Source organism: Myodes glareolus, chromosome 14 (assembly GCF_982192425.1).
Source record: "Myodes glareolus chromosome 14, mMyoGla1.1, whole genome shotgun sequence".
In the NCBI taxonomy this organism is placed as follows: Eukaryota; Metazoa; Chordata; class Mammalia; order Rodentia; family Cricetidae; genus Myodes; species Myodes glareolus.
In genome coordinates, this window is record NC_142039.1 from 52,451,169 (window position 1) to 52,476,859 (window position 25,691).

At 43.4% G+C, this 25,691-nt stretch overlaps 1 protein-coding gene across 1 annotated transcript in view; it reads right to left on the reverse strand.

Moving 5' to 3' along the window:
* Positions 1-1,744: 1,744 nt before the first annotated feature.
* Lyrm4 (LYR motif containing 4) overlaps positions 1,745-25,691 on the reverse strand; it is a 95,605-nt gene continuing 71,658 nt past the window's right edge. The window contains exon 3 of the mRNA XM_048427727.3: positions 1,745-2,190. Within this exon, the coding sequence (XP_048283684.1) occupies positions 2,122-2,190 (69 nt within the window). The 3' untranslated portion in view covers positions 1,745-2,121. The remainder of the gene's footprint in view (positions 2,191-25,691) is intronic.

Consider the following 25,691-nt stretch of genomic DNA (forward strand, 5'->3'; position numbering starts at 1 on the left):
TATGCTCTCTACCATGGTAACAATGGACAAGCCTCTGAAACTGTAAGCAAGCCCCATTTAAATGCTTTCCTTGTTAAGAGCTCTGTGTAGTTGGGCGGCGCTGGCACACGCCTTTAATCCCAGCACTGTGGAAGCAGAGGCAGGTAGACCTCTGAGTTTGAGGCCAGCCTGATCCACAGAGTAAGTTCCAGGACAGCAAGAGGTTACACAGAGAAACCCTGTTTGGGGGAAAGAAGAAAAAGAGAAAAAGAGTTGGTGTGATCATGATGTGTCTTCACAGCAAGAACACTAAGACGAAACCCATTATTTTGCACACTAGTTAAAAAAAAATCTTGTATTGCAAAATAGAATGTCTGTGGCTCATCACCATGACAGAATCTATATTGCACAGACACCAGGGTGAACACTTGTGACAGGCTATATGTAGTCTGTGCTCACTTAGAATTTTTCTGTAAAACTACTTCAAACTCAGTGCTCCTGTTTCAGCCTTCAAGTGCATGGATTACAGATGTGCAGCCTTACACCTGGCTCACCCATGACTTCATGTGTGGTGTACACATGTGTATATGTTCATGTGGGTACACACACAAGTGAGCATGCACGTGGGGGCCAGAGGTCAATGTCACTGGGCGTCTTCCTCAATCACTACTTCGGTTAATGTTGGATGAACTGAATCTATAGTCAACCACTTTGGCTACACTGGCTGGCCCATGAGCTCCCAGGATTTGCCTGTCTGCCCCTCCTCCTCCAGGGTAACCATGCTGGTGTGCCCAGCTTTTTACATGGGTGCTCGGAATATTAACTCAGGTCCTCAGGCTTGTGTGGCAAGCACTATACTGCAGATGGAGTCACATTCCTAACCCAACTTTCATGACTTTTAAGGTAGGGTGACAGTTAAGACTGCTTGTACTTGATTCACATGAATGCCACAAGAATTAGCAACACCCTGTCTAGCTTCTGTAGACCTTCACTACTCTCATGCCTGCTCCAACTCTGATGTGATTCCAGAGTCTACTCAGGTCTGAGAAGAAATTCTTCCAGTGGGACAGGTCCCTAGAAACTCCCCAGAAGTTAAGAAAGGCATGTAGTATGTGCCTTGTGTTTGGAAGGAATGGATTTCTACAACATATGACATCTTTAGTCCCTGGTTGCTGCTGGCCAGCTGATCATCAGAGTCACCCAGAAAATGGTATTTTATTTTTAATATTTTTAAAAAGTAATTTTAAGGTTTAATTTTTATGAGTATTCTCCTGTACATGTATATACCTGGTGACTGCAGTTACAGACGGCTGGCAGCACTATGCCCAGTACTCGTAAGCACTGAGCCATCTCCCCTGTACCCAAGAACTGTATTTTAAACACTTTGATTCCCTGATGACTCTAAGGTGCTCAGCAGGGTAGGTAATATGCAGTCATAACGCACTCCCGGTGTCCCCAGTGTCCATTGAACCTGGGCGCACAACTACACATGGCACTTCCCGGACTTCAGCGTTCATGGTCTCCCCCGGGGAGTGCCAGAACTAGGATTCCAATGTGCACAGGTTGCAGAGAGGTTTGGTATTCTGAACTTGTAGATCTGAGTGATGGGGCCGTACCTGTGCTCATCTCGATCCGCGTCCTTATTGCCTGTGTCTGAACTGCTGCCTGGATTTGCCTTCACTAAGGCAACCTTCAGCCGATGGTGGGACCTTCCTTTTGGGTTCCCACTTCTACAGTCCCAGTATGGTCAGGAAATAAATGCACATTCATTATAATGGGTTTATTTGGTACAAAAGGACAGAGAGATAATTCTGTTTATTTTAAAGGACTAAGACACAAAGTCTGCAAAAGCTCTACACATGGGTGATCTGTAAGATGGGGGATGGAGAGGAGACACGACAACACATGGCTTTATTCTGAGTGGCCTCCAGCTCTTCATTCTAATGCCTGGATTGAGGAGTTGCAGCCATCTTCCCATTATGGCTGTGACAGGATGCAAATGGGCCCCAGTTTCTCAGCTCCTACAAGGCAGGCAGAGCAAGAGGCTGTGTTCAGCTAGTACTGGGAGCTTCCACACCGTACAGAATGGATGCTGAAGGTGGTCAGTTCTGCTGCTGGAGGCTGTTTCCAAGTGTTGGGCTCCTATGTCCTGGGCTTCTCTTGATTCTCAATGATAAGCTTGTCAGTCGAATACAGCTGGCCAATATGGACCTGAAAGCAAAGAAGAGATACAGGTCAAGAACTGTTGGACTCTGTCAGCTAATTTGGTTTGAGAGGGAGTCTCGCTATATAGTTTAGGCTAGCCTTAGTTTGGCCATCCTTCTGACTTAGCCTCCCAGGTTCTGGAATTATAGATGTGTGCCATCAGCCTGGCTTCATTCTAACAACTACGTGCAGGTGCTTGCCATGGCAGGTTGGTGCCTCTGGAAACTACAGGACCAAGTTCATGCCCATGTGCTGTTGCTAGTTTCCTTAATATCCGCCTCCTAGGCTACTTGCAATGGGAGGTTAGTAAGACCCTCACATTTCTCTCACATGTCACCATGGCCGGTCTTGGTATTTGGAGCTGGCAAGGCTATCGACCAGGCTCCCGGGCTGCCAGCTGCAGACCCATTCATGTGTAGAGCTCTTACCCCATGGAATTCGTTCCTGTACAGGGAGCAAGCAGCCTGTGCTGTCTATGCTGGGGTTGTCAGTTTGTGTTCGCTGCTCCTGCCCCATCTGTCCTGCCTCTTTTCTTCGGTTGTGTCCTTTTTAATTAAGTGTCTCTGTTGGTATCCCAATGCCCCCACTTCCTCAGATGCTGGAGCAGCAATGGAGGGCTGTTCCTTTTCCAAAACAAAGAGTTGTTGTCATGGTTTCCCACTAAAGACACTTCCTGGGCAATACTTTAAGGAACAAACTGAACCAGGGAAGAAAGTGCTGAGCATTAGGACGTCTGTCTGGATCTCAGCACTGGGACACTCTCTATGGACCATCTGGGGCGAGAAATTGCTCTTTACAAAGACAAATGAGAGCACACTCCCAAAGGCCAGGGCTGCTACCCAGAGCGGCCATGTGTCAGAATCCAGACTCTCTCAAGGCTTCTTCTCTCCACCCTCCTAGGAGACAGGATTTCTCTGTGTAGCCCTGGCTATCCTGAAACTTGCTTTGTAAACCAGGTTAGCCACAAACTCAGAGATCGCCTGCCCCTGGCCTCAGTGCCAGGATTAAAGGTATGCATCATCACACAGGTCCTTTTCCTGCCTTAATGCTCTAGCTTAAAGAGGGGGTCCAGGGGAAGGGAGTATGTTGTTAGCGAGGAACACAGTCAGTGTGGTTTGCTCCCACCAATGGTGGCAGCTGCAGAGGGTGTCCCGAATTCCTGTTTTCCCACACATTTGTCTTATCCTTGGTCTGGACTGCTCAAACACCCACATAGGTAACTTAATGGATACATTAGCTAAGTACAGAGTGTGGAAATGAGTATCAATGCAGGTGGCTTCAGTTGCCACCAATGAGTGCTTTAGAATCATTTCGAATGAAATAACAGTGGTAAGTTTACTTCTTTGTCTGTGGTCTTGTCATCAGCACAGAGAATGCCAGGTGGATGGGACCTGAGATGGTGCATTTCTCAGAAGCAGGACTGTGAGCACTGTTCATGGCTGGGACCTTCTGCAGTCTGAGATTAGTTGGGTAGAGTGTTTTTAAAAATTTTTATTGCTTTTGCTTATCTATCCATTCAGTTTCTGGATTTCTGAGTAATCATATCATAATCCTAGTGAGTGGAGCTAAGGAGCAGATTGGGGGTTCCCACCTTGACACATGAAATAACGGCTGGTGTCCTGAACCAAATGTCTTAAGAGAAAAACCAGTGCTTTTCTCAACCCTGAATATTTGTGATATATATTAGTAAGTTGGAAAAAAGTACATATTAATAAATTTGTAAAACCTATTAGTAAAATGTTTGGTGCTGTTTAACTCACTGACAAGCTGGCTCTGGAGGCTGGGGTGCCCCTGTCCAATTTCAGACCAAAGCATGTTTATGTCAGTGTGTCCTCAAAAGATCCCTTGTCTACCGAGCCCTATGAGAAACATAAAGGAGAAGAGAAAACAGTCCTCAGGAACAGGAGAGCAGCTTGTGAGAATAAAAACCGCATGTCCTTGAACACAGCTGGGAGGTAAGTCATTTCCAGGCACCTTCCCAGAGCAACTCTGCTACTGTTTACCCCATGACACAAACATAAAAATGCCTATGGCTGATGGTTTTGTGAGACAGGGTCCTGGCCGCCCTGGAACTCACTATTGTAGACCAGGTTGGCCTTCAACTCACAGAGGTATTAAAGGTATGTGCTACCACATCCAGCTTAACAGCTGCCTTCTTAACAGGTGCTCAACTTCTGCAGTCAAAGTATTGTCATCTCTCAGTCCTTTGTGAATGCCTCTGGTAAAGCTCTGCGATCTCAGAATGGCCCTGGTTTGGGTGAGGGTTGGGGTATTGGGCCATAGTCCTGTCTCATTTGTAGGGTAACATTCTCCTTGTTCTCCCTCCGGCCTCAGCCTCTGTACACTGTGAGGTCTCTGAGCCAGTGTGTACCTATGCTGTGCTGTCAATGTGCTAGTGAGGCTCCTCAATAGTGTAAGGGCTCTAAGACACTATACCTCTGTACACTGTGAGGTTTCTGAGCTACTGGGGTACCTTTGTGATTTTAAGGTTCTGAAGCCAGGTGTTTTCGTGTAGTGTGAGGTTCCCCAGCCAGTGAGAAACCTCTGTGGTATGAAGTCACAGAGGTAGTGGGGTACTTGTAAGGTTGTGAGATTCAGTTAAATGTTTTCCTTATAAGAGTTGCCATGGCGTTTTTTCTCCTTGGAATACAATGGCTGGAACACCAGCAGCCATCTGGCACTGTGTGTGAAGTCAGATTTGGGAGTCACACACTAAGAATGAGGGTACAGAAGAAGTATCAGATGCCCTAATGTTCATGGAGCTGCCCTGTTAGCTTAGGGTATCCTCCTGGGGGGAAAACTTACTGTTTTAAAAATCTGTTACTTTGATTTTGTGTTATGTAGCTAAAACCAACTCATAACTGCTTTGAATATACACTGTGAATATTAGCATATGACTGATGGGGGGAAAAAGGAGGTAGACCCTGTCCTGTTTATAATAAAAGGAAAGTGTCAGATAATAGCAATGTTCCAAAGTTTAAAAGCATTATAAAGGGACTTCAGAAACCCTTCCTCCCTAAACGTTGGATTGCATTATGGTACATAGCTATTGACATTTTCCTCGGAATTTTTTGGAAGGGGGTCCTGGGACTGGACTCAGGGCCTTGCACATTACATGCAAGCACTCTATCATTGAGGTACATTCCTAGCCCCTTGCCCCTGTCCCCAGTTTGTTAATTAATATAGGTTTTAAAATGTGCTCACTTGACAGTGTTTCCCAGCATGTGAAACCCTGTACTCAATCCTTAGAACTGTATAAATCAGGTGTGGCGGTGCACATCTGTTATCTAGCACTGGGGAAGTAGATGGAGGCAGAAAGATCAGATGCTGAATGCCATCTCTGGTGCATACTGATTATAAGTCCAGCCTGGCTACCCTGTCTCAAAAACACAAAAACAAACCAAACCAAACTAAACAAAGTGTGTACACATATACAAAACAAGATATTTAAATTCGGAATTGTAACTTGCTCATTCTACTAAACTTCATGTTATGATCACCATTTTTTTGAGCTAATATCTCTTTCAAAATTTTTTAATTATGTATATTTATGATGTATGTGTGTGTGTGTGTGTGTATGCATATGAGTGCAGATGCCTACAGGAGCCAAAGGTGTCAGATCTCCCAGTGTGGGTTTTGAGCAGATAGCATTCTTAACTGCTGAGCTATCTCTCCAGCCCCTGAACGAAAATCTTTAATAGGTGTATAAAGATGTGTCATTATAAAGATACAGCATATGTGTTTAGTTGTTTCACATCATGAACATGTAGACTGCTTCTGGTTAACACAAGGATGAATACTTATGTCTGTGTGTGTGTGTGTGTGTGTGTGTGTGTCCTTGTCTGATCTTTTTTGTTAATGAAAGTTTCTACAAGAAGAGTTACTGGGAGTAGGTATGACATTCTTAGGGATCCCAGAAGAGCTTCCAATCGGCTTTCAAAAGAGGTGTGCTTGGTTTTCCTACTGATGCTCCCTCTGGTGGTCTGAAGACTTCAGTGACACAAGACTGAATTCACTTTTACCTAAGTGTCAGGTTTTTAAAGTCCAGTTAAAATTTCAGTGCTGGGATAGAACCTAGGGCCACGTGCATGACAAATGTTCTACCCTTGAGCCACACTCCCAACTCTTAAATAAATTCATTCAGATGTGTAATCCTATGGCTTGGGCTGTGGTTTATGCAACTGGATCTTTACAACATAAATAGTGTTAAGTAAGCACAATGATGAATGAGATCTGCCTGTCTAGAATCTTGTCTGCACATAGCACGCCCCAGCTGCTCACTACCTCTGTCTGTAAAAGTTTCATACACTGCAATCAGACTGTGAGTCTCTGACTTTATATCTTTCTGCCTAGTATTCTCTTTCAAGAGAGACTCCATTGATGTCCACCCCAGCAAAAAGCAGCTAAGCCTGCCCATCATTTGGGTTTCCCTGGTCTCTTCTGTAGATGGGCTCTCTTCCTGAGAGAACGTGGTGACAGATGTTCACATGCCCTGCACTGACTTCAGACGAGCCCACGTCAATGACTGATGGAAGGAGAAGGCAAGAGGGAATGAACTACTGAACTGTGTTGCTTTCATACCCACAGCTCACGATAGAACAGGCAAGTGGGTAGTGTCCAGTTAGTACCACCACCTACCACATAATCACATTCTGACCAAAGATACATGTCCTACATGATGGTGGCCCTTTAACATCATATTGTCCAGTGGCACTGTAGCCATATTAGTTTGGACAAACACTCTATGATGCTCTCACAGTAATAACATGGGCTAAAGACACATTACTCAGAACATATCTATCTCATCAGGGTATGATGCACAACTGTTATTTGGTAACTGAAAATGGTGTCTTGCAGCCTATGACCATAAGATTCTATGCTGTTAATGCGAAGCCTAGATCTGCTGAGACTAAGTGTAGAAATACAGCCCCAATGAAGGCAAGCCAATAAAAACAACAATAGGAAGACTACTTCCTGAAACAAGAACATCCATTGACTGTTGAAGAGAACCAAACAGTTCAAAAATGGCTGAGCAGAGGGTTTTATGCCATAATCCAGGGCTATAGGGATTAACCCAGAGCAATTACAGAAGAGGAAAGTGAAGAACTGAGTTCACACAGGGAGGGAATTCTCAACAGCTATCTGAGTGAGTGCTGCAGAGCCGAGTCCATGAATGTACATCTAACTGTTCTTTTGCATTTTTTGGGCCTGCTCAAGTCATCAGCACAAGCAGGAGGCTGGTGGGATTAAGGCTGCAGCACTGAAGACACAGCATGCCGCCACTGGGCTGCAGGTAAGGGAAGTAAGGAAGTGCAATTAACAGCCTCAATTTACAGCCCCCTCAGAACCACAGCTGACTTCCACAGCCAGGCCAGACAATTACTGTGCATAAAATGGCCATTAAAATGGATCACGCTTTTTTTTTCCCCATAAGGTTTGGGAGTTGGCATTAGAGTCGATCAGAAAAATACAGATTAGTCAACTCCAAGTAGGTGGGTGAATTGAAACATAGACAAAGAGGCTGCTGAAAAAGAAGCAGAGGATCCAAGAAAATAGAATAGATCTTAGTCTTTGAGGTCTTTCCTGTTAATTCTTCAAAAGTGATGTGCAATCACCCTCCATCGCATCTAAGGCTCAAGGGCAGAAGAGCTGGGCTCAACAGCTGGAGGCTGGGGAGTGTAGAGACCTGCCTTTGGAATGGATCTGCCCTGCCAGGAATCCTAAACCTGCTCCTGCTATTTCTTCCTTGTTTCATGGAGTAATAGGGACTGAAAGTAGATGACAGGCATGGGGAGCACTTAGCAACCATTCTAGCTGTTCCCAGAGCCCACACACAGGGAGGTACACGGCAAGTTTGTGTTAAGTGCTATTATGTGCATGACCCATCTCAGTCATGATGTGCGTCATAGGGTCCTATGCCCTAACTTTAGGACTCTTGAAGGCCTCTCTCTACCTGTTAGAGCCTATCATAGCTCTGTACTGATTAAACTGAGGCCATGTGGCTTTGAATGTGGGGCTTCTTTTTTGGGGAGAGGGAGCTGAACTTGAGGAATGACTGCTGGGTTGGTTCTTGTCTTCTCTAGGGTTGTGGTTTCCTGCCCAGCAAGAGCCCTTGTACTCCCAGCTGGTGTGGGCTTGATGAGAAGACAGTGCATAGACACTGAAGTTAGAGGGAAAGCTCAGGGTAGAGTGCTGCAGATCACTTCCTGGAGGTTAGTAAAGCCAGCCAGGCAGGACATTTCCTGGGCAAGTGGCAAATGTACCTCCAAACCACTGTGACGATACCATTACTGTCCATCGTGAGGAAAGTCACAGAGGCATCTAATGAGTACTCGCTGTGTGTCAGACGCTGCTCTACGCATTTCATTTAAGAGAACATAACTTGTTTTGCTTTACTTTTCACTTTTTGGAAGGCATATCCTTGCTCTGATGAGCATGTCCTTTCATTTCACACACCGAAGCCAGTACTGCAGTGATCCACCCTGCTCACATGATAAAAGTTAGCATTGTACCAACTGTCACAGCAACCAAAACCACACCAGGATGTAGCTTTAATAAGAAATGTGTGGTGTTGTGGAGGTGGCTCTGTGTGTAAAGGCCAAGCCTGGAAACCTGAGTTTACTCCTTTAGACTTAAATAAAGGGTTGGAGGAAAGAAGAGATTCTGCATGCTGCCCTCTGATCTTTAAATGCATGCTTGTAGCATGAGTCTGTGTGAAGCACATACAAATATAATCGTATTTTAAAAAGCAGAAAGAAATATAAGTGATCTTTAGGAAGAAAATCAGAAAACTTAAATCTAGTCTGGATGTGGCGATGCATACCTGTAATTCCTGCACCCAGAAGGCCAAGGAAGCAGAAAAACCTGCCAGTCTGCCAGTCTGGGACACACAGCATTTCAGGGTGGCCATACCATATACAGCAAGATTGTCATAGAAAGTCAAAATAACAAGATTATCCCTCCCCCAAACTTAGAAATTTAGAATGTTTCCTCTCTGGCAAGGTTTCTCATGACAGCCTCAGACTAACCTATAACTTGGTATGTTGTAGGCTAACCTCAAACTCCTGGGAATCCTGCTTCAGCCTCCTGAATGTTTGGATTATAAGTGTGAGCAATTTTGCTCAGCGTCTAAAACAGATTTTAATGAATTGTTAGACAAGTCATGCTCACCAAAGGCATAATTTATTTGACTAATAAGAAAGAGACCAGGCTATGTGTACAGTACATGTTTATAATCCCAGCATTAGGCCAAGGTAGGGTATCTGTGAATGTGAAGCCAGCCTGGGCTCTACAGCAAGACCTGATTCAGAGACAAAACAAAGTACCAAACAAACAAAACACCAGAGACAATGATGTCAAAACATAGATCAGTTTGAAAATTAAAATCTTAAGTCACTTTTAGGATGAAATCAAAATAGTATGGTGCTCACCAGAGCTAAGGCTGACAGAGTAGAGCCTGTCACAGCGGACCCTGTTATGAATTAGCTCATACACAATTCTCCTCTTGGGGATTTGAGGCTAGACTAGAAGGTGTTACAGAGAATATTTCTCTGAAGTGTCCTATAGATATTTAAATATATGGCATATATTGCTCTAGATATACTTCTGTTTATTTTAATCTAAAAATGTTTTTCCTAAGGTGATCACGAATTTCTAGGAAGACACATGGAATTTGTCCTGTGCTTCCACACGCTCAGTTTCAGAAGCACATTTTAAAGATTTCTCGCTTTCTCAACATGGCTACACTCAACAGGGGATTTGAAAGGCAATAAACACAACAAAACACCTTTCAGCTATCAATTAATCAATCTCCTATGGAATTCCAGCCTTAGGCCTCTTCTCAGAGGGCAAGTGATCAGCTATCTATTCTCACTGTCCTGCACTGTAGAGGGCAAGAAGAACACCAGGGCCTCTGGGTATGCCAATGCTAGTCAGCTTCTCCAACTGTGCAATGCACTCAGCCATTCTCTGTGCCACACTGCAGCCTTGCTGTAGCTGTCCTCTCTGTCTCTAAGCCCTGAATTAGACAATAGGACATCTTAATGAGGACAAAGGTGGTGAAACAAAACTCATCCCTCTGTTGCTCCTGGCAAGAGTAATGAACAGGGTTGGGGATAGAGCTCATTGATAGAACTCACTGCTTGTCAATCTTCAGGTACAATTATCAGCAAGAGAGAAAAAAGAACAAATATACTCCCTTCCTCACATCCCACATCACAGCTTGTAATTAATGTTGCTATCTTTGCTCTTAGGGACAGAGAAAGCAGATGCAAGAGTGTGTGCTCTCGTTAGCATATCCATGCATCCTGTTTACACTGGCTGTCCCTGCAGGATTAGTGATACACAGTGATCTTTCTCTCAGGTGTCCAGGTTTGGACAAGGAATGAAATGGTTCTTACTTGCTGTCACCAGCTTTCTGGGCCATCACACTGTTTGCCTGCATGTCTGATGTTCAATTACAGAAATAAACCCACCAAATGAGGGCCATTCTTTGTATTCTAGTAAGGGAAATGAATTTATTTTAAGGGACCTCCAAAGAACTGTGGCCTCTAAGGAGCCTGAAGTCATGGTCTGCCAGAGGCTTACCATTTCAACGAGCTTTTGGTTCTTGCCCCAGGGATGAATCTGTTTCGAATGGATGTAATTGTGTGTGCAGAGGCTCCTAATAAGGCCCATATCCCTAACCTTGGGGTTAGCTTTCGAGTCAGTCATTGTCTGAATAACACTTAAGTTGCTTATTAGGGAAGTCATGGGATGAGGGGAAGGTCAGGCCATCCACTTCTCTTTCTTCTGATTTACATCCTAGGTTGATAAATGACAGGGAGTGTAATTTAAAGAGATTCTGGACCAAACATTTACTCTTCCTTTTTTTTTTTTTAACTGAATGAATACTCTTTAAAACAAACAAACAAAAACCCAGAGTAGAGTATTTCCCTACCAGTCCTTCCAGAAGACAAGGCCACACACAGCAAATGATGTGGAGAAGAGACCCGTAAGACCTTAGTGCCTGTGTACTGCTCTCCTGCGCTGGGGCTTGTGGATGCTTCGAGCTGCTGGTCTAGCCCACTGCTCAAGGTGGGGAGGGGGTTGAAAAACAGGAGACAGGCATTTGTTCTTCTACCATGTTCTTCCCATCTCTGCTGGGGTGCGGTATAACTGGTAAGGCAAGGACAGTGGGCACAAACATGCCCAGCTGGAGTTTCTGGGAGCTTCGTGGAGCATTACGTAACCGGCTCTGTGAAATGAAAGCGTCTGAAGCGTCCGAACAGCGGACTAACTCAGGCACCCTGCCCTTCTTGGAACTGAGCAAAACTTGAGACCCAAACAACACGTCAGAGTAAAGCTTGGTACTTTGCCATCCATGGTGACAACAGAGTCTGGGCAAGCTCTCAGAGACAATGTTCCACTGGAGGTCATGCTCCTGCACTGTGGGTGAGACCCGAGCTTGGTACACGTCAGTTCCTGAACTCACTACTTCAGGTCACCAGCACCTCAGCAATAGGTCACACCCTGACACATTAGTAGCATTGCTGTGCAAATGCCCGCCATCCCTCCTAGGTTACAGGCCAGAATGAGCAAATGCCTAACTGTATGTCTGTTCCCTGCTCTGGGGAGTATCTCTGACAAACACTGGGGGACACCATGCTGCCTCTTGATATTTACTCCTTCAGGACCACTGTTATTACGGAGAATGAGAAGATAGGCTTATAGAAGCTGTTCAAGACAAAGGCCAGTTGTGCTTAGCTCATACAACTGCAGATGCTCTGGCCTGCCTCTGCTTCAGCTGCTTTTGGTCTGTTATCTTTGCCAGTTGATAACTGCCCAGCAACTTAGCTGGCTAGACACTGGACAGTTCTGATGTCTGCACGGCTGTGTGTGATTCTCTAAGTTTTTGATTTTGTGGGCTTCCAGAACTGAGAGGTCATTACATGGCTTCCTTAGTTCTGAACACAGCAGAACCCAAGTCAAGGCTAAAGCCTCGCAGAAGAGTCAGTGCAGGAAGACTCTGGGTAGGAGCCAGAGTCACACTTATTTTCAAATTCAGATCTATGAAATGCACTTATTTACTGACCCTTCCAAAAGTCGCCTGGGAAGTTCGATGAGAAAGTTCCCTATGATTCACAATGAGTGTCCTCCTTTTTGGTTGTGCTCTATCATTTGTATACCCAGTGCTTTCTGGAAGTTCCTCTGGGTGCATTCTACCTCAAACTATTCCTAACAGGATGCTACAGCTGGCAGCAGATACCCTTCCTGTGTCCTCATGAGCTGACGTCAATGAGGCACATGCTAGAGAGGGTGGGAAACAACAGAAATGAATGAGCAGGAAGTCTCAGTGGGCAGTTTCCTACAGCTATTCTCCAGCTGGCCGTTTAGAACAGGGTCCCTTGTCCTCAGGGCCCACAGGGAGTTCTGAGTGACACCCAAGGACTTTAAGGTATGTGGTCAGAAGTACTCACTTTCCAGGCTTTTGCGATGGCAAGAGTAACTTTACAATTCAGGGTCACTTCTGACTAACTGGGATTCCATTTATCTCCCCCACTAGCAGGCAGGCTGTAGAACACACCATGACAGTCACCAGGAGAAAATTACCAGTATAATCCAGACTGCCTGGCAGGGCCTTAGAGGGGCCCCTGGTCTTACATGGGATCTCATTGTAGCTCAATGGTGAGGAGACAGCAGCTGTTCTGGAAGCATTCAGCAACCTTCCAGGGAAGTGCAGGGAGCCAGGGCCATCAGCAGCAAGGCAGGCAAGGAGCAGAACAGGCAGAGACACACAGGCATCCCCACAGTGCTACTTCCTGAATACTTCTCCTCCAGGAACCCTGGGTTACAGGTCAAGGAGACATTTCAGTTCATATGTAGGATTCTTGCCTTTCCTGAAAGAAGACCCTTGGCTGGGGCTAGGACAAGGCAATATGTATGAGACTTGAGAAAATGTCAAACTGCATCATCTCTAGGTAAATACCTGATTCTTATGCCTCCTTCCCCCAATGGATGCCTGGCCCTCACATTTGGGAACCTTTCTTCTGTCTCTCTCCTCCTGGATGCCACACATTTAAAGTTCTCATTTGTCAATACCCCCTTACTCTGTTTTCCAGCTTGGCCATCTTTCAAAGTGGTCAAGTATAGGATTCAAAGAGAATGCAGTGTCCTGTAGCTCACCCATAGGGAAGGGTCTAGATTACTATTGTAAAGGGTCTAGTTTGTGAAGACAGGTTGCTGTTCACAATGTTCAGCATTCCTTTTCAAGAAAAGTAAGAACAATGTGGCCCTTAGTTTGCTGTGAGAAGTTATTCTGGTTGGGGCAGGGAGAGAAGGTGAAAGCAGAGCCTGAAATGCCAGCAGCCCTCTGATGAGACCAGGGCTTCTGCTGACTTGGGTCAGCCTCCTGGTGGTGGCCCTCTGCGACTCCTCAACTCTTCTCCCAAACCCAGTCCCAGGTCCTGGAGCTAACTTAGTATATGAGAAATTCACTGTGGACTTTGGAGTTCAACACCCTTACCAAGGTCCCAAAAGCTGTTACTGAGTGTCCCTTCCAATTAGACATAATTGTGGTTTGAATAGGCTCATCTATTTGAATGTTTGGTCATTAGGGAGTGGTGCTACTTGACAGGGATTAAAAGATAGGGCCTTGTTCGAGGAAGTGTGTCATTGGGAGTGGGCTTTGGGGTTTCAAAAGCTTAAGCCAGGCCCAATGTCTCTCTCCTGCTGCCTGCAGATTTGGTTGTAGAACTCTCAGCTCCTCCAGCACATGTCTGCCTGTGTGCTGCCATGTTTCCCACCATGCTGATAATGGACTAAACCTCTGAAACTGCAGCAAGTCCCAGTTAAATAGTTTTCTCATTAAGAGCTAATGAAGTCAGAGTGTCTCTTCACAGTAATAGAACACTGAATAAGAATACCAAGTAAGAGAAGTATCAGTACTGAAAACCTCCTGGGCCCTGTAGCAGAAGTGTCAATCTCAGCATCAGAGCATCCCCCTTCCACCCGCTTCATTGAGCCACAACTCCTAAGACAGGCACAAGAGGGACACTACCTTTGGTGGATGAAATGAAAGCCGACCTGCAGAAGCAATGAGCCAGGCCTTGAGTCACAAATCCACAGTGGCTGCACTTCACCAATGCTCTGCAATGGCTGGGGACACAGGGCCTTCTGCTTTCACTTCCCCAGAGCAGCTCAGGCTGATGACAGGACCCTGGCCAGCCTTGCCTGGGCAAGTAGTCCTAGCTCACAACCCTCTGCCCCACTGAGGTAGGAGTTAGTTCATGACAGGCAGTAAGGGAGAGGAGGAAAACTATAAGTTGCTCCCATATTACAGTGAGAATACACATTAGGGTTAAAGAATGTTCAAGTTAAAACTTTATGGACAGGAACACTGGACACGAGAAACGAAGCTTGTAGTTGGTTAACAGGCTAGCCAAGTGGACCTAATAAGAAAGAGATAGGCTCTGAGGAATAAAGCCGGTGTTGGTGGACTAGCTGGCTGAGATCCATGATACCCACCGTGAAACATATGCTAGATACTGTTGCTCTTTTACATATTACTGCTTCTAAAGCAGCTAATTAAAAGAGGCTACATTTTAAGTAGATACAGTTTCTAAAAGCCTCCACCCATTTCAGGAGAGAACTACATTGCCCAAAGGATCAAGAGTTAAACCTGAGGGAGTTAGGAGCAGTGGTAGTTACAACTGGACAGCTGTGCTAAGTCAGTTCTCCACCATGAGGAAGCACAAGCCACCCATACAAATGTGAGAACAAAGAGAGCCTAGTCAGTAAGACATCTCCAAGGTCTCCAACCAGAAGACCTATGACTAGCATTTAAGAACAACAGCTAAAAGGGGCTTCAGAGATGAATGAGGGTGGGCTGTCAGGTTTGACAGTAGCTGCACACACTCCCTTTGAGAAAAGTCAAAGTGACAAGGTTGCGGGGCTGACTGACAGCCAACAAAAATGACCACCCTTAACTTTTGCCTTTGTAGGGAGAGAAGTCATGTGTGGAGATTTTATGGTCCACTTTGAATGAGCTGACAGTCACAAAAAAGGATTTTGAGACGATGCCCCCATCCTCTTTTTTTATCTCCACAACTACCCCAAGAACGTGTCTTCCAACCCCCCTTTGTTCACATGCCATCCTTGGAGTCCTTGGAATATAAAGCACTGTGTGGGAGAGGATCACCTTCGACTCTGCTTCCCTCCACGCTTACTATGGGGTTATATACATGTCTGTAACTAAGCATGTATGAACACTTATAGAAATATTATCTAATTGTTGAAAATTCTAAAACTTTTGTGAGGATTCAGCAGGAAAGCTTTTAATTCTTGTCAAACTGAAAGCCAATCATGTCATGATGAGTGAGCATTTTTTATCTCAGGCTTTCTACAATTTTACTTGAAAAATTTAAGAAAATGAACATGTTGGACAGCAGATTTCAGATCGTTTTGTTGTCTGATAATTGCTGAACAGACAAGGATGGAATCCTCTAGAAGCAGACAGACTGGCATGGGTTTAAACATGGCACAGCACTACCATGACTTATGAAGTCTCAGAAGAAGCCCTCCTGCGGCTGGAGTTGTGTCTCAGTGGTGAGTACTTGCCTAATATTTGTAATGTCCTAGTTTCCATCCCTAGCATTGAAAAGAAGAAGAAGAAAAAAGAAGAAAAAGAAATCCTCATCCATCCTGCCTCCGTGATCCCAAGCCCTCCATTCCACACAGGAAGGACTTCAGACTGCTTTGATGCATGGCTCACACAAGAGACTGGGGCACTGTTTACACATCAGATTTTTAAAAATGCATATAACCAAAAACCTACTTTCTGTCTCTACGGATTCCCCCATTTTCAACATTTCAAATGAACAGAATCGTCCATGTGTTACATTCATTTAGAATGTGGTATGTATCAGCTGTTCATAACTCTGAGATTATGGTATGGACACTTGGGTTGTTTCTATCTTTAGACCATTGCAAAGAGCATTGCTCTGAACATTTACACACAAGCTTTTGTTTACACACCTGTTTCAATCTGTTCTGGAGCATGCCTGCTGGTCAGACAGCAGTTCCATGAGGAATTTGGTCAGGAAGTGACAAGCTGTTTCCCACTCATCAGGACAGTGAAATTTCCCCAGGTGAATCTACTGCCTGGCCAGGACTCAGACCCAAGTTGGTTAATTAAGATCAACCATCAATTTTTATATAACCCAAAATACCACCACCACCACACCAAAAAACCAAATCAGCAAAATCCAGACACTAAAGCTGACTACTTCATTAAACTAATTATAAAGAAAAGGAGATAAAAATATGTAGGTAGAGCCTACAGATTCCTTTTAAAGACGCTTGAAAAACATTATCATCTGTACCTCTATTTTAATCCTAATCAAAAACACGATTGGGGAAATTTGTGGTACAATGAAAAATATAAACATTTGCATATTATTACATTAATATGGTGATACTCTTTGAAGTTATGCTTTATAAGAATATTATTCCAGATATATAGAATTTTCAATGGAATGATAAAACCATCCTCAAAATGAAAAAGGAAGATGTAGGCAGATACATAGGTTAAAAAAAAGTCCTATTAATGGAACTTCAAAAGGTGCTGGATGGGTAACATGGCTTAATAGAGTATTGTCTTCTGTATATACTCAAATTCTTCAGTAACAGAAAGTTAAAGAACAAACTCTCAGCTATTGGAAAGGAGTGAACTGGAAACCCTCACCTCCTTCAGTGTGTTCCCAGAACACTGTAGAGTACAGATTCCCTACAAGTAAATTTTTTATGGTAATCAATTGAATTAGCTCCCCAGGAGGGGCTCACTATATATGCCTCAGGCCTTGTTTCCTTCAAAGACAAGACTGTTCTTTTAAGTTTTCCTTCTGACTCCACTTAAAAGCATTTTCTACCCTTAGAATTTGAAATAAACCCAATACTACTTTTTGGGTGTGTCTATACGTGGTAAGATGTGTATGTGTATAACTATATAGTTCTAGGGCACTAAGAGTTTCACACTGTTGTGTGGCAAATGTAGCATGGCCCCACAACTGTTAAACTCCTTGGTCCCCAGCTGGTAGCTCTTTTAGGAAGGTTGTGGAGCTTTTAAAGTGGAGTCTCACTGGCTGAAGTGTGTCACTGGGGGCAGGTCAGATGCCTAGGCTTTACAGCTCAGCTGTGTTTCCTGTTCTCTCTCTGCTTTCTGAGCACAAAGGCAGTGTGGCCACCGCACCTCCTGCTTTCCCTGCCATGATGGATTCCATCTCCCTGGAACTGCAAGCCACTCTTTCTCTCTTAAATTGCTTAAGTCAGGGCATATTTGATTGCAGCAACAGGAAAGTATCAGAATAGTTATCAGCACTTCGCACGCTAGAGCACCTCACCCTCACTAACTGAAACTGCATCCCTTCAACACTAAGCTCATTTTGTACTTCTAGGTCCTTGTGGCCCCCATCCTACTTTTGGTTTCCAAGCCTGACTACTCTGGAAACTTCAGGTATAGGTGGACTCACACAGAATGTGTTCTTTGTGACTGGTGTAATTCACTTGGCATAGTATTTTCAGGTTCACTCATCTTGTAGCTTGTATCAGAATTCTTTCCCTCTGAAGGCAGACATTTTACTGTGTTGTCAGACCACTGTTGTCTATCCATCTGCTAATGGACTGTTGAGAATGATGTTGCTCTGAACACTTGTTCAGTTCTCTGAGGTATATGTGCATACACACACACACACACACACACACACACACACACATATGAGATACAGGATTATATGATAATTCTATTACATATTCTTAGATTTAACTTGCTCAAAGTTTCTTGCTGCTGCCATCTGGAATAGGACTGGACTACAGGAGGAAAAGCTCATATAATATCATAGAGAAGAGTACGGGCTTTGACTGAAGTAAAGATGATGACAATGCTCTTCTGTCAATTGCTGGGTATATCACCTAACACTGAAGCCTCAGAATACAGGATGACATAATATAAGATGGTGTTTATGTATCAGTGGCTGGAAGGTAGAATTCAGTAAGTGGCACCCCTGAACAGAGTCTTTTCTCTACAACAGCCCTTGGTGTTGGTAAGGGAGTGACTGCCACAAGTCCTTTCTCCTAATGGAGAGCTACATGGCCCTGAGGTCCTGTGCTGTGGGGAGACTGGGCCAACTGTCCATTTCTCATTCTAAAGGAATCTTCAAAGAAAGACCTTTTCTATCCACTTAAAGTACAATGGTAAATTCACACTTGTGCATATATTACCATAATTAATTTTAGAACATTTTCATTACCTCTGACAGACTCATAACACTTGTTACCTGGCACCTTACTATAGTTCTAATACATATGTTTCCTCAAATGAATGGAAGATTTTAATCCCTAAATTTTTCATTGAATGGTGGCAAAAGGCTGGAAACCCAATCTACCTACCAGCAGTGCACAAGGTCTTGAACATGACTAGATCTCACTGGGTGAAGGTCCTGTAACTATATACGTACTTCCTGATGATGCTATCCTGGTGAGGTACTGTTTTGTCAGAGTCTCGGCCATGCTGTTTATTTCCAAAACCATGGGCCAAAATATACCTTTTTCATCATTTATATAAAGTAGCCTGACTCAGGAATTTAGTTGTATTATTAAAAAGCTGACTAATACTCGACTCCTCAGACTTCCCAAATGTTCTCATCCCTGTCAATGACTAATATCTCTGATTCCTGTCTATTCTGCTCATAAAAACAAAACTATACAGTACATAGTCTTTTATGTTTTTTTCATACAGCATTATGTTTTCAAAGGTCATCTTTGTAACTCTTTTCATCACCAAATATTATTTCATTGTATGAAAAATGATCCTAAGTAATTTTTACTAATTTAATACTCAGTTATCTGAAGGAATGATGATTCTAAAATATATAATTTCTAAATTGTCACAAAAACCTTATATAGAATATGGTAACGGTTGTATATTATATAAGGAACCCTACTGCATATCCCATTTAACTCCAGAGAAAATATCAAGGTGTCATAGAAAGCAAGCCTGTGCTAGATATGACCATAGGCTTTAAAATGGAGATGGAGTCAGAAAAACAAATACAAACCAACAAAAGTTCAGAGTTAAGAGAAGGGAGATTTTGGGAAGGAGCAAGTGCTAGAGGAGTCAGAAGAAAGCTGAAAGCTCAAAGCATCCTTCCTTTGATGATCCTTCGGGGTTCCTGTTTCATGAAAGAGTCTGCAAGATATTCTACAGGACACAGAATAAAGTGACTAAACTGTCTTTAAATACTATGGGATACTATGGGCCTGTAGGCTGAAGATGGATGCCCCAACGGTACAGAAAAACTTTGGGTGACTGTCCAAGAAGGGAGATGTCTCTGTCATTTCTAGAGTTTTGGAAGTTGTTTATAATGCACTTCCTGTTTACTTAAGTAATATTATCTCCTTCTGGAGTCTTTGATGGAGTTAAAGAATTTATAGTTATCCTTAGTTATGATAAAAAATAAAGTAAATATAAATATTGTAACTGTAATTCTTGCTTGATAACTGTTTTGTTATATGCAATTTTACTAAGTTAAAGTAAAAACCGTTCTTTTTTGTTTAAACAGAAAAGGGGAAATGGTGTAGGAGCTCCTTCAGTCTATGTGTTCCTTTCATTGGTTGAAGTAAAAACTGCCTTGGCCTTTTGATAGGGCAGAGCTTAGGTAGGCGGAGTAGACAGAACTGAATGCTGGGAAGAAGGGCAGAGTGGCAGATGCCATGGATCTCCTGCCTGGGAGGACACTGGTTAGAATCTTGCCGGTAAGCCACAGTCACGTGGCAATACACAGATTAACCAAAATGGGTTAAATTAAGATATAAAAATTAGTCAATAAAAAGTTATAGGTAATGGGCCAGGCAGTGTTTAAAAGAATACAGTTTCTATATAGTTATTTAGGGGGTTAAGTTAGCCGGGTGGCTCAAAAGAACAAGCAGCCTGCTCCTCCTGTTACAAAATACCATAACCCAAAGCAACTCATAGTTTATTTTTGCTTATAGTTCCAGAGGGGGAGTCCACAATGGTGAGGACTGCATGAGAGCAGCTGGTCAGAACAGGAATCTGGCTAATCACATTTTAATTGTACACAGAAAACAGAAAGAAAGAAACAAGTTGAGGGGGTGCTAGTTATAAACCCTCAAAGCTGCCCACTCCCAGTGATGCACTTCCTCTAGCAAAGTTGCACCTCCTAGAGGTTACATAGCCCTCCAAACAGCACGACTACCACCACATCCAAACCCATAAACCTAAACCTATGAGGATATTTCCCATTCAAACCACAGAGCATTCATACACCAGGTGGGCAGGCACCTTGGCTGGCCCGCTGGCTGCTCTGAATGGCGCTGCAGTGACCATGTGAGTACAGGTGTCTCTCTGAGGTACTGATTTCACTGGCTTGGGTCTGTACCTACAGAGCATAGTTGGGCCATCCTGAGGACTGATTTCTAGTTATTCTTTCCTTTAGGCTGTCCTATTCACATTTCTAATAGCAATGCATGAGCATGTCCTCTCTGCACCTTCATCAGCATTTGTTTGCCCCTTTGAGAATAACCACTCTAACTGGGCATGAGATGGCAACTTACTGTGGTTTCCATTTGTGTTTTTTGCTGATGACTTCTCATGTTGACCATTTTTCACATACTTGTTGGCCATTTGTATATACATGACAGGACACCATTAATCCATAAGAAGAATGATATTCTCTGATTCATAGTAACAGGGGTGGGACTGGAGAACATTATGTTAATTAAAGCCATTTTTCCTAGTAAAAACCAGGAAAATACCATATATTTCCATTCATATGTTGAAGCTAAGAGTTGATCTTGTGGGAGTAGAGTAGAATACAATGGGTAGCAGAAGCTAGGAATGGTGGGGTTAGGTCGAGAGGGGTTGGATAATGGGTATGAACATACACCTTGATAGGAGGAATGAGTTCTATTGTTCTATCACACAATAGAGTCACTATAGTTTATAACAATTTATCTCAAAAATATGTATGAGTCTGAATGTTCTTAACACAAAGCTTATTTTGATCATTATACACTACACACATATATCAATCTATCACACTGTAACCTGAAAACATGAACAATTATTTGTCAATTAAAAATTAAAAATCAATATACCAAAACCTCTGAGTTGGAGGACTAGCAAAGTTGTAAGACAAGGTTGTAAGTAGCCAGCTCTGAATGACGACAGAAGGTGACAAGCAGAGCTGGCCAGACAGGCCTGCTAGTCCAGTGCACACGACCTTCCCAGGCACCACACTGCACTTTCACCTCATTTAACAGAGAAACAAAGTCAAAGTTCAAGTCTTCTCCTCGCCAGAAGCCTGGCAAATGGATTGTTTCTAAAATGCTGACCAAGACAAGGCATACAAAATCAGTCAACTGAATATCAGGTCCTACCTGTGACACAGGTTACCCTGCATTTACAAAAACACAAACTGGAGCTGGAGACCGAAGAAGATTAGGTAAAAGCATGCCTTCGGTGGGTTTTATGATGTTAGTTTTCACTGACATTTTAATGATAATCACAGCTAATATTACACATGACTTTCTTTTTAAAAGGCTTAACTGACACTTGGTAGGATTTATAGCATATTATCTAGAGTACAAGAAATTTGTACATAAATCACAAATATCCCCAAAGCACACAGGTGTCAGCACTGAGAGCAATCTTTTACACAGCCTATACAGGCTTCGACAAACAAGGATGTGGTTTCTGTGCTTTAAAGATAAGAAAGTTTTCATGTTTTATAGACATTCACATTTGTGTCTGGTGATCCTACACCCAAAGCTTCAAAACATGCTCAGAAATGACACCTAGTTTCACTTACTTACTCTTGTGTATACGAAGGCTAGCGTCTCTTAGCAGGTTGTTCCTGGGATTCTAGATCATTTACCTAAAGTCTGGTAATAGTGTAATATAAAACTCAAGAGGATTTAGGTGTCAGAGTCTATGTTCTGTGTACTTTAGCATAAGTAATAATAAAAGGGTGATAAACTAAACTTTTTGCTTATACCGTATCCTGGCAGGAAAGCTTTCTTTCCTTCTGCTACCTTAAATAGCTACATAATTAGCTCCCTAGATTAAAGCTGATCATCACGCTTTAAAAATAGCCAGTTTTATATTGAACTTCCTGGTCTTCACGGAAATCATACCAAGAACCTCCATGTATGATCATGGCACTTCTGTTTATAGTATGTTGAACTTTTAGTCTTCCAATTTAGAGTTTTCATGTATGAAAACCTACACTTATAAAATTAAGGGCACTTAATACATGTGAATGGGTACACTGCCAGGGCCACTGGGCTGCCCCCTGAGACTATAGGAGAAGGGAGAGGTAGGGGCTGATGTGGCTCAGGTCCTCATGGTTATATGTCTTCTGTTAAAAAGAGATCACACGACTAGTAAAGTACACAGCTGTCAGGAATGGAGTTTGGGCTTCTTCTGCCACTTAACTTTCCCCTTGACTTCGGGCAAATCGTTTTCCTCATCTTTAGACTGCCAGGTGTGATGGTTTCAAATGCCCAGCTGACTACAAAAGCTACTCAGCATCTAAAGTTCCACGAAGAAAACGTCTCAAGTAGGCAAGGCAAGAGCCTCTGAGTAGAGGGTTTCTTCTTCTGTAGACTCTTACACTCACAGAACCCAACTGCAGAAAAGAACCTCATTCTGTGGAAATGCATACTTGCTGACATGGGACACGAGAGGCCCCTAAATTTTACAGAGTAGGAAAGTGAAATTCAGAAAAACTAAGGATGACCATGATCTCAATGCACATGGGAGGGACTTTAGAGATCATGAAGGCATTTGGGGGAGGAGGTGTCTTAGAATTTAATGGAGGTTTTTCCAAACATTCCAACACTCTGTAACAGAAATTATACACAGCGCCACCACTGGGGCATATGTGTAAGTATAAACACAGGATCATGACCAAAGCTCAGTCTTTTTTCCTTCCTTTCACGCTGGGGATGCCCACAGCCTTGGCCATGTCTGACAGGTGTGTAAGCCACCACTAACTGAGCTCCACTTTCTCATGTTCTCTCTTTTCCAATGGAGCATGTGTGGAGTTCAAGAGACAATTTGTCAAAGTTAGCTCTCTCCTTCCACCATGTGAGTTCCAGGCATCAAACTAGAGTTTTCTGTGTTAGTGGTGAGTGCCTTTACCAGTTTCTCACTGGGCCCCCGTCTTTCTCTTTCTAGGATGAAGAAAATAAGGATAAGAGAGTCTAGGACCTGATCAGATTGCTAATTGGGAGGGATTGAAACTAAAGCTGCCCCATTGCTCCAACCTGTCATCCACTGAGGGCCTGTGGCAGGTTCTCTCTGGCTACCCATGTGTGCAAGGAGTCTACAGTAATGTATAAACAAGTCTGGACAGGCTTGTGTCCTGTGTGTTCCTCTTCCACTTACAGTGTGACCTGAACATTCATGGAGACACTTCCACCGAGCCTGGAAGGCCCTATGACTCTGACCCCACCCCCTGACAACAGAAGTGATCCTGCATGACACTGGAGGTGATGTGACTTCTGCCTGGCTCTTTCTTGGAATTCCAGACCTGGGAAGCTGCCATGTTGTGAGGAAGCCCAGGCTACGTGGAAGGCTCATGCTTGTGTGTTTTGGCTGAAAGCCCTGGCCTGGTCCTCAGATGCCGGCCAGCACTAGTTGCCAGAGAAGTGAATAAGGAGGATTTTGTTGCCCAGCTTTCAGGTCTCATAGAGGACTCTGGTCTGCAGTGATGTTTCATTTGTATTTTAATAGATAAAGCTTGCTTGAAGTTCAGAGAGTAAAACAGCTACACCGGTCAGTCTTACAGACCAGGCAGTGGTAACACGCACCTTTAATCCCAGCCTAGAGACGATTATACTACAGGCTCAGTCTAATTCTGAGATCCCTGGAGTCAGGATCACCATTTTTGTACTGAGTCGTGGTAAAGCCAGTGACTGGCTGCTTTGCTTTTCAGATCTTTAGGCTGAACCCTAATTTCTCTCACTGAGTTTTTATTAATCGTGCTTCATTGGTCAGCACAGAGTAACATGGGGCACCTCTGCCATGTTTGAATTTCTGACCTGCAGAAGCAGAGTGTGGTAGTAAATGAAAATTCTTATTTCAATTCACCAAGTTCAGACAAACAGTTTATTATGCAATGATAATGGGTATGTAAGATCCTTGGGTTACTAGTCCACACTAAACTTCTTATTTTCACTTCTACTGTTCTTCCAATCCATACATTCTTCCACTATTAACGGAGAAAGAGAAAAGCCATCTGTTTAAAAAATTTCCCCTATAAATTTGAGAAATAACATCCTTTGTATCAAAAGACAATGTTACGTCTTTTTGGTACTATAGCCACACCCAGATTTTATAAGTGCACTCCTTATAAATGGCAGCGCAGTCACTTTCTGTTTTACAAAGCCTTTACCTAACACAGAGTCCCTAGGCATCATGCGCCTTACATGCAACCACTCATATCTCATAGGCTGCATGGCAAGTGCTGTCTTCCACTGTGTTCTACCACGGCTCACCATGGTCTACATTTTGGGTATTTCTGGCTTACTATTTCATGAGCCAACAAGGAGCTGAGCAGCCACACACGTTGTTTCAGAGTAGAAAAGACCAGCATATTGTCACCTCATGTTCAGAATGGCATGGGGAAATCTTGATTGACTTCAGACGGTTCAAGTGACATCTATACATGTACTAAGGCCTTTACTGGTCACACTGAAGAGACCAAGAACTATACTGCAAGCAGATCTTTGGTGGCCAGTTGTAGGTAGGTTTTACCGGTGATGTTCAGGATTCTGACCTCACTGATGTAATATGTTGCTGATGGTAGTGCAAAGGTACTGAGAGGTTCACAGTTACAACAACGGGACCCATTCTAAGGACAAACTGAGTAGAGTCTTTGACGTGAGATGAAGGATGGCACAGGGCCTTTACCTAGAGGGCTCAGAAATAGTGCACAGCTAGAATAAAGCCAGCAGGGATAAAGAGCCTTTGTCATAATTTTTTGTTCTATCATATTTTCAGAGTGCTAATATGTCTCTCAGCAACCCTTAAACACAAGGCAATTAAGTTCTAGTGGGGGTAAATTTTTCCCTTAGAAAAAACCAGAATGTCAAACAAATATGGAGAGGGCTGTGGTAGGGGCACACCCAAAATATAAGAACAAACCAACATAAAATAATTTTTTTGGCCAGCAGATGGCAGTAGAGGACCTTGGAAGTGATTCCAGGAGCTGGTTCTGAAAGGCTGGCAGGTAGCTCTTAACAGCTATTGTATAAGTGATTTATGTATTTGGATTCTGCTCAATGTTATATGCATTACTGAATAAAACATTCACAGTGTATTTTCCAGCAGCAGCTGAGCTCCAATTCCAGGGTTCTGAGGTCTAATTCCCAAGGCTCAAAGGAACCCCTGACATCAAATTGCTTTTCTTCCCTGAAGAGCTGCCCCATACCCCAGAAAAAGAAATGCT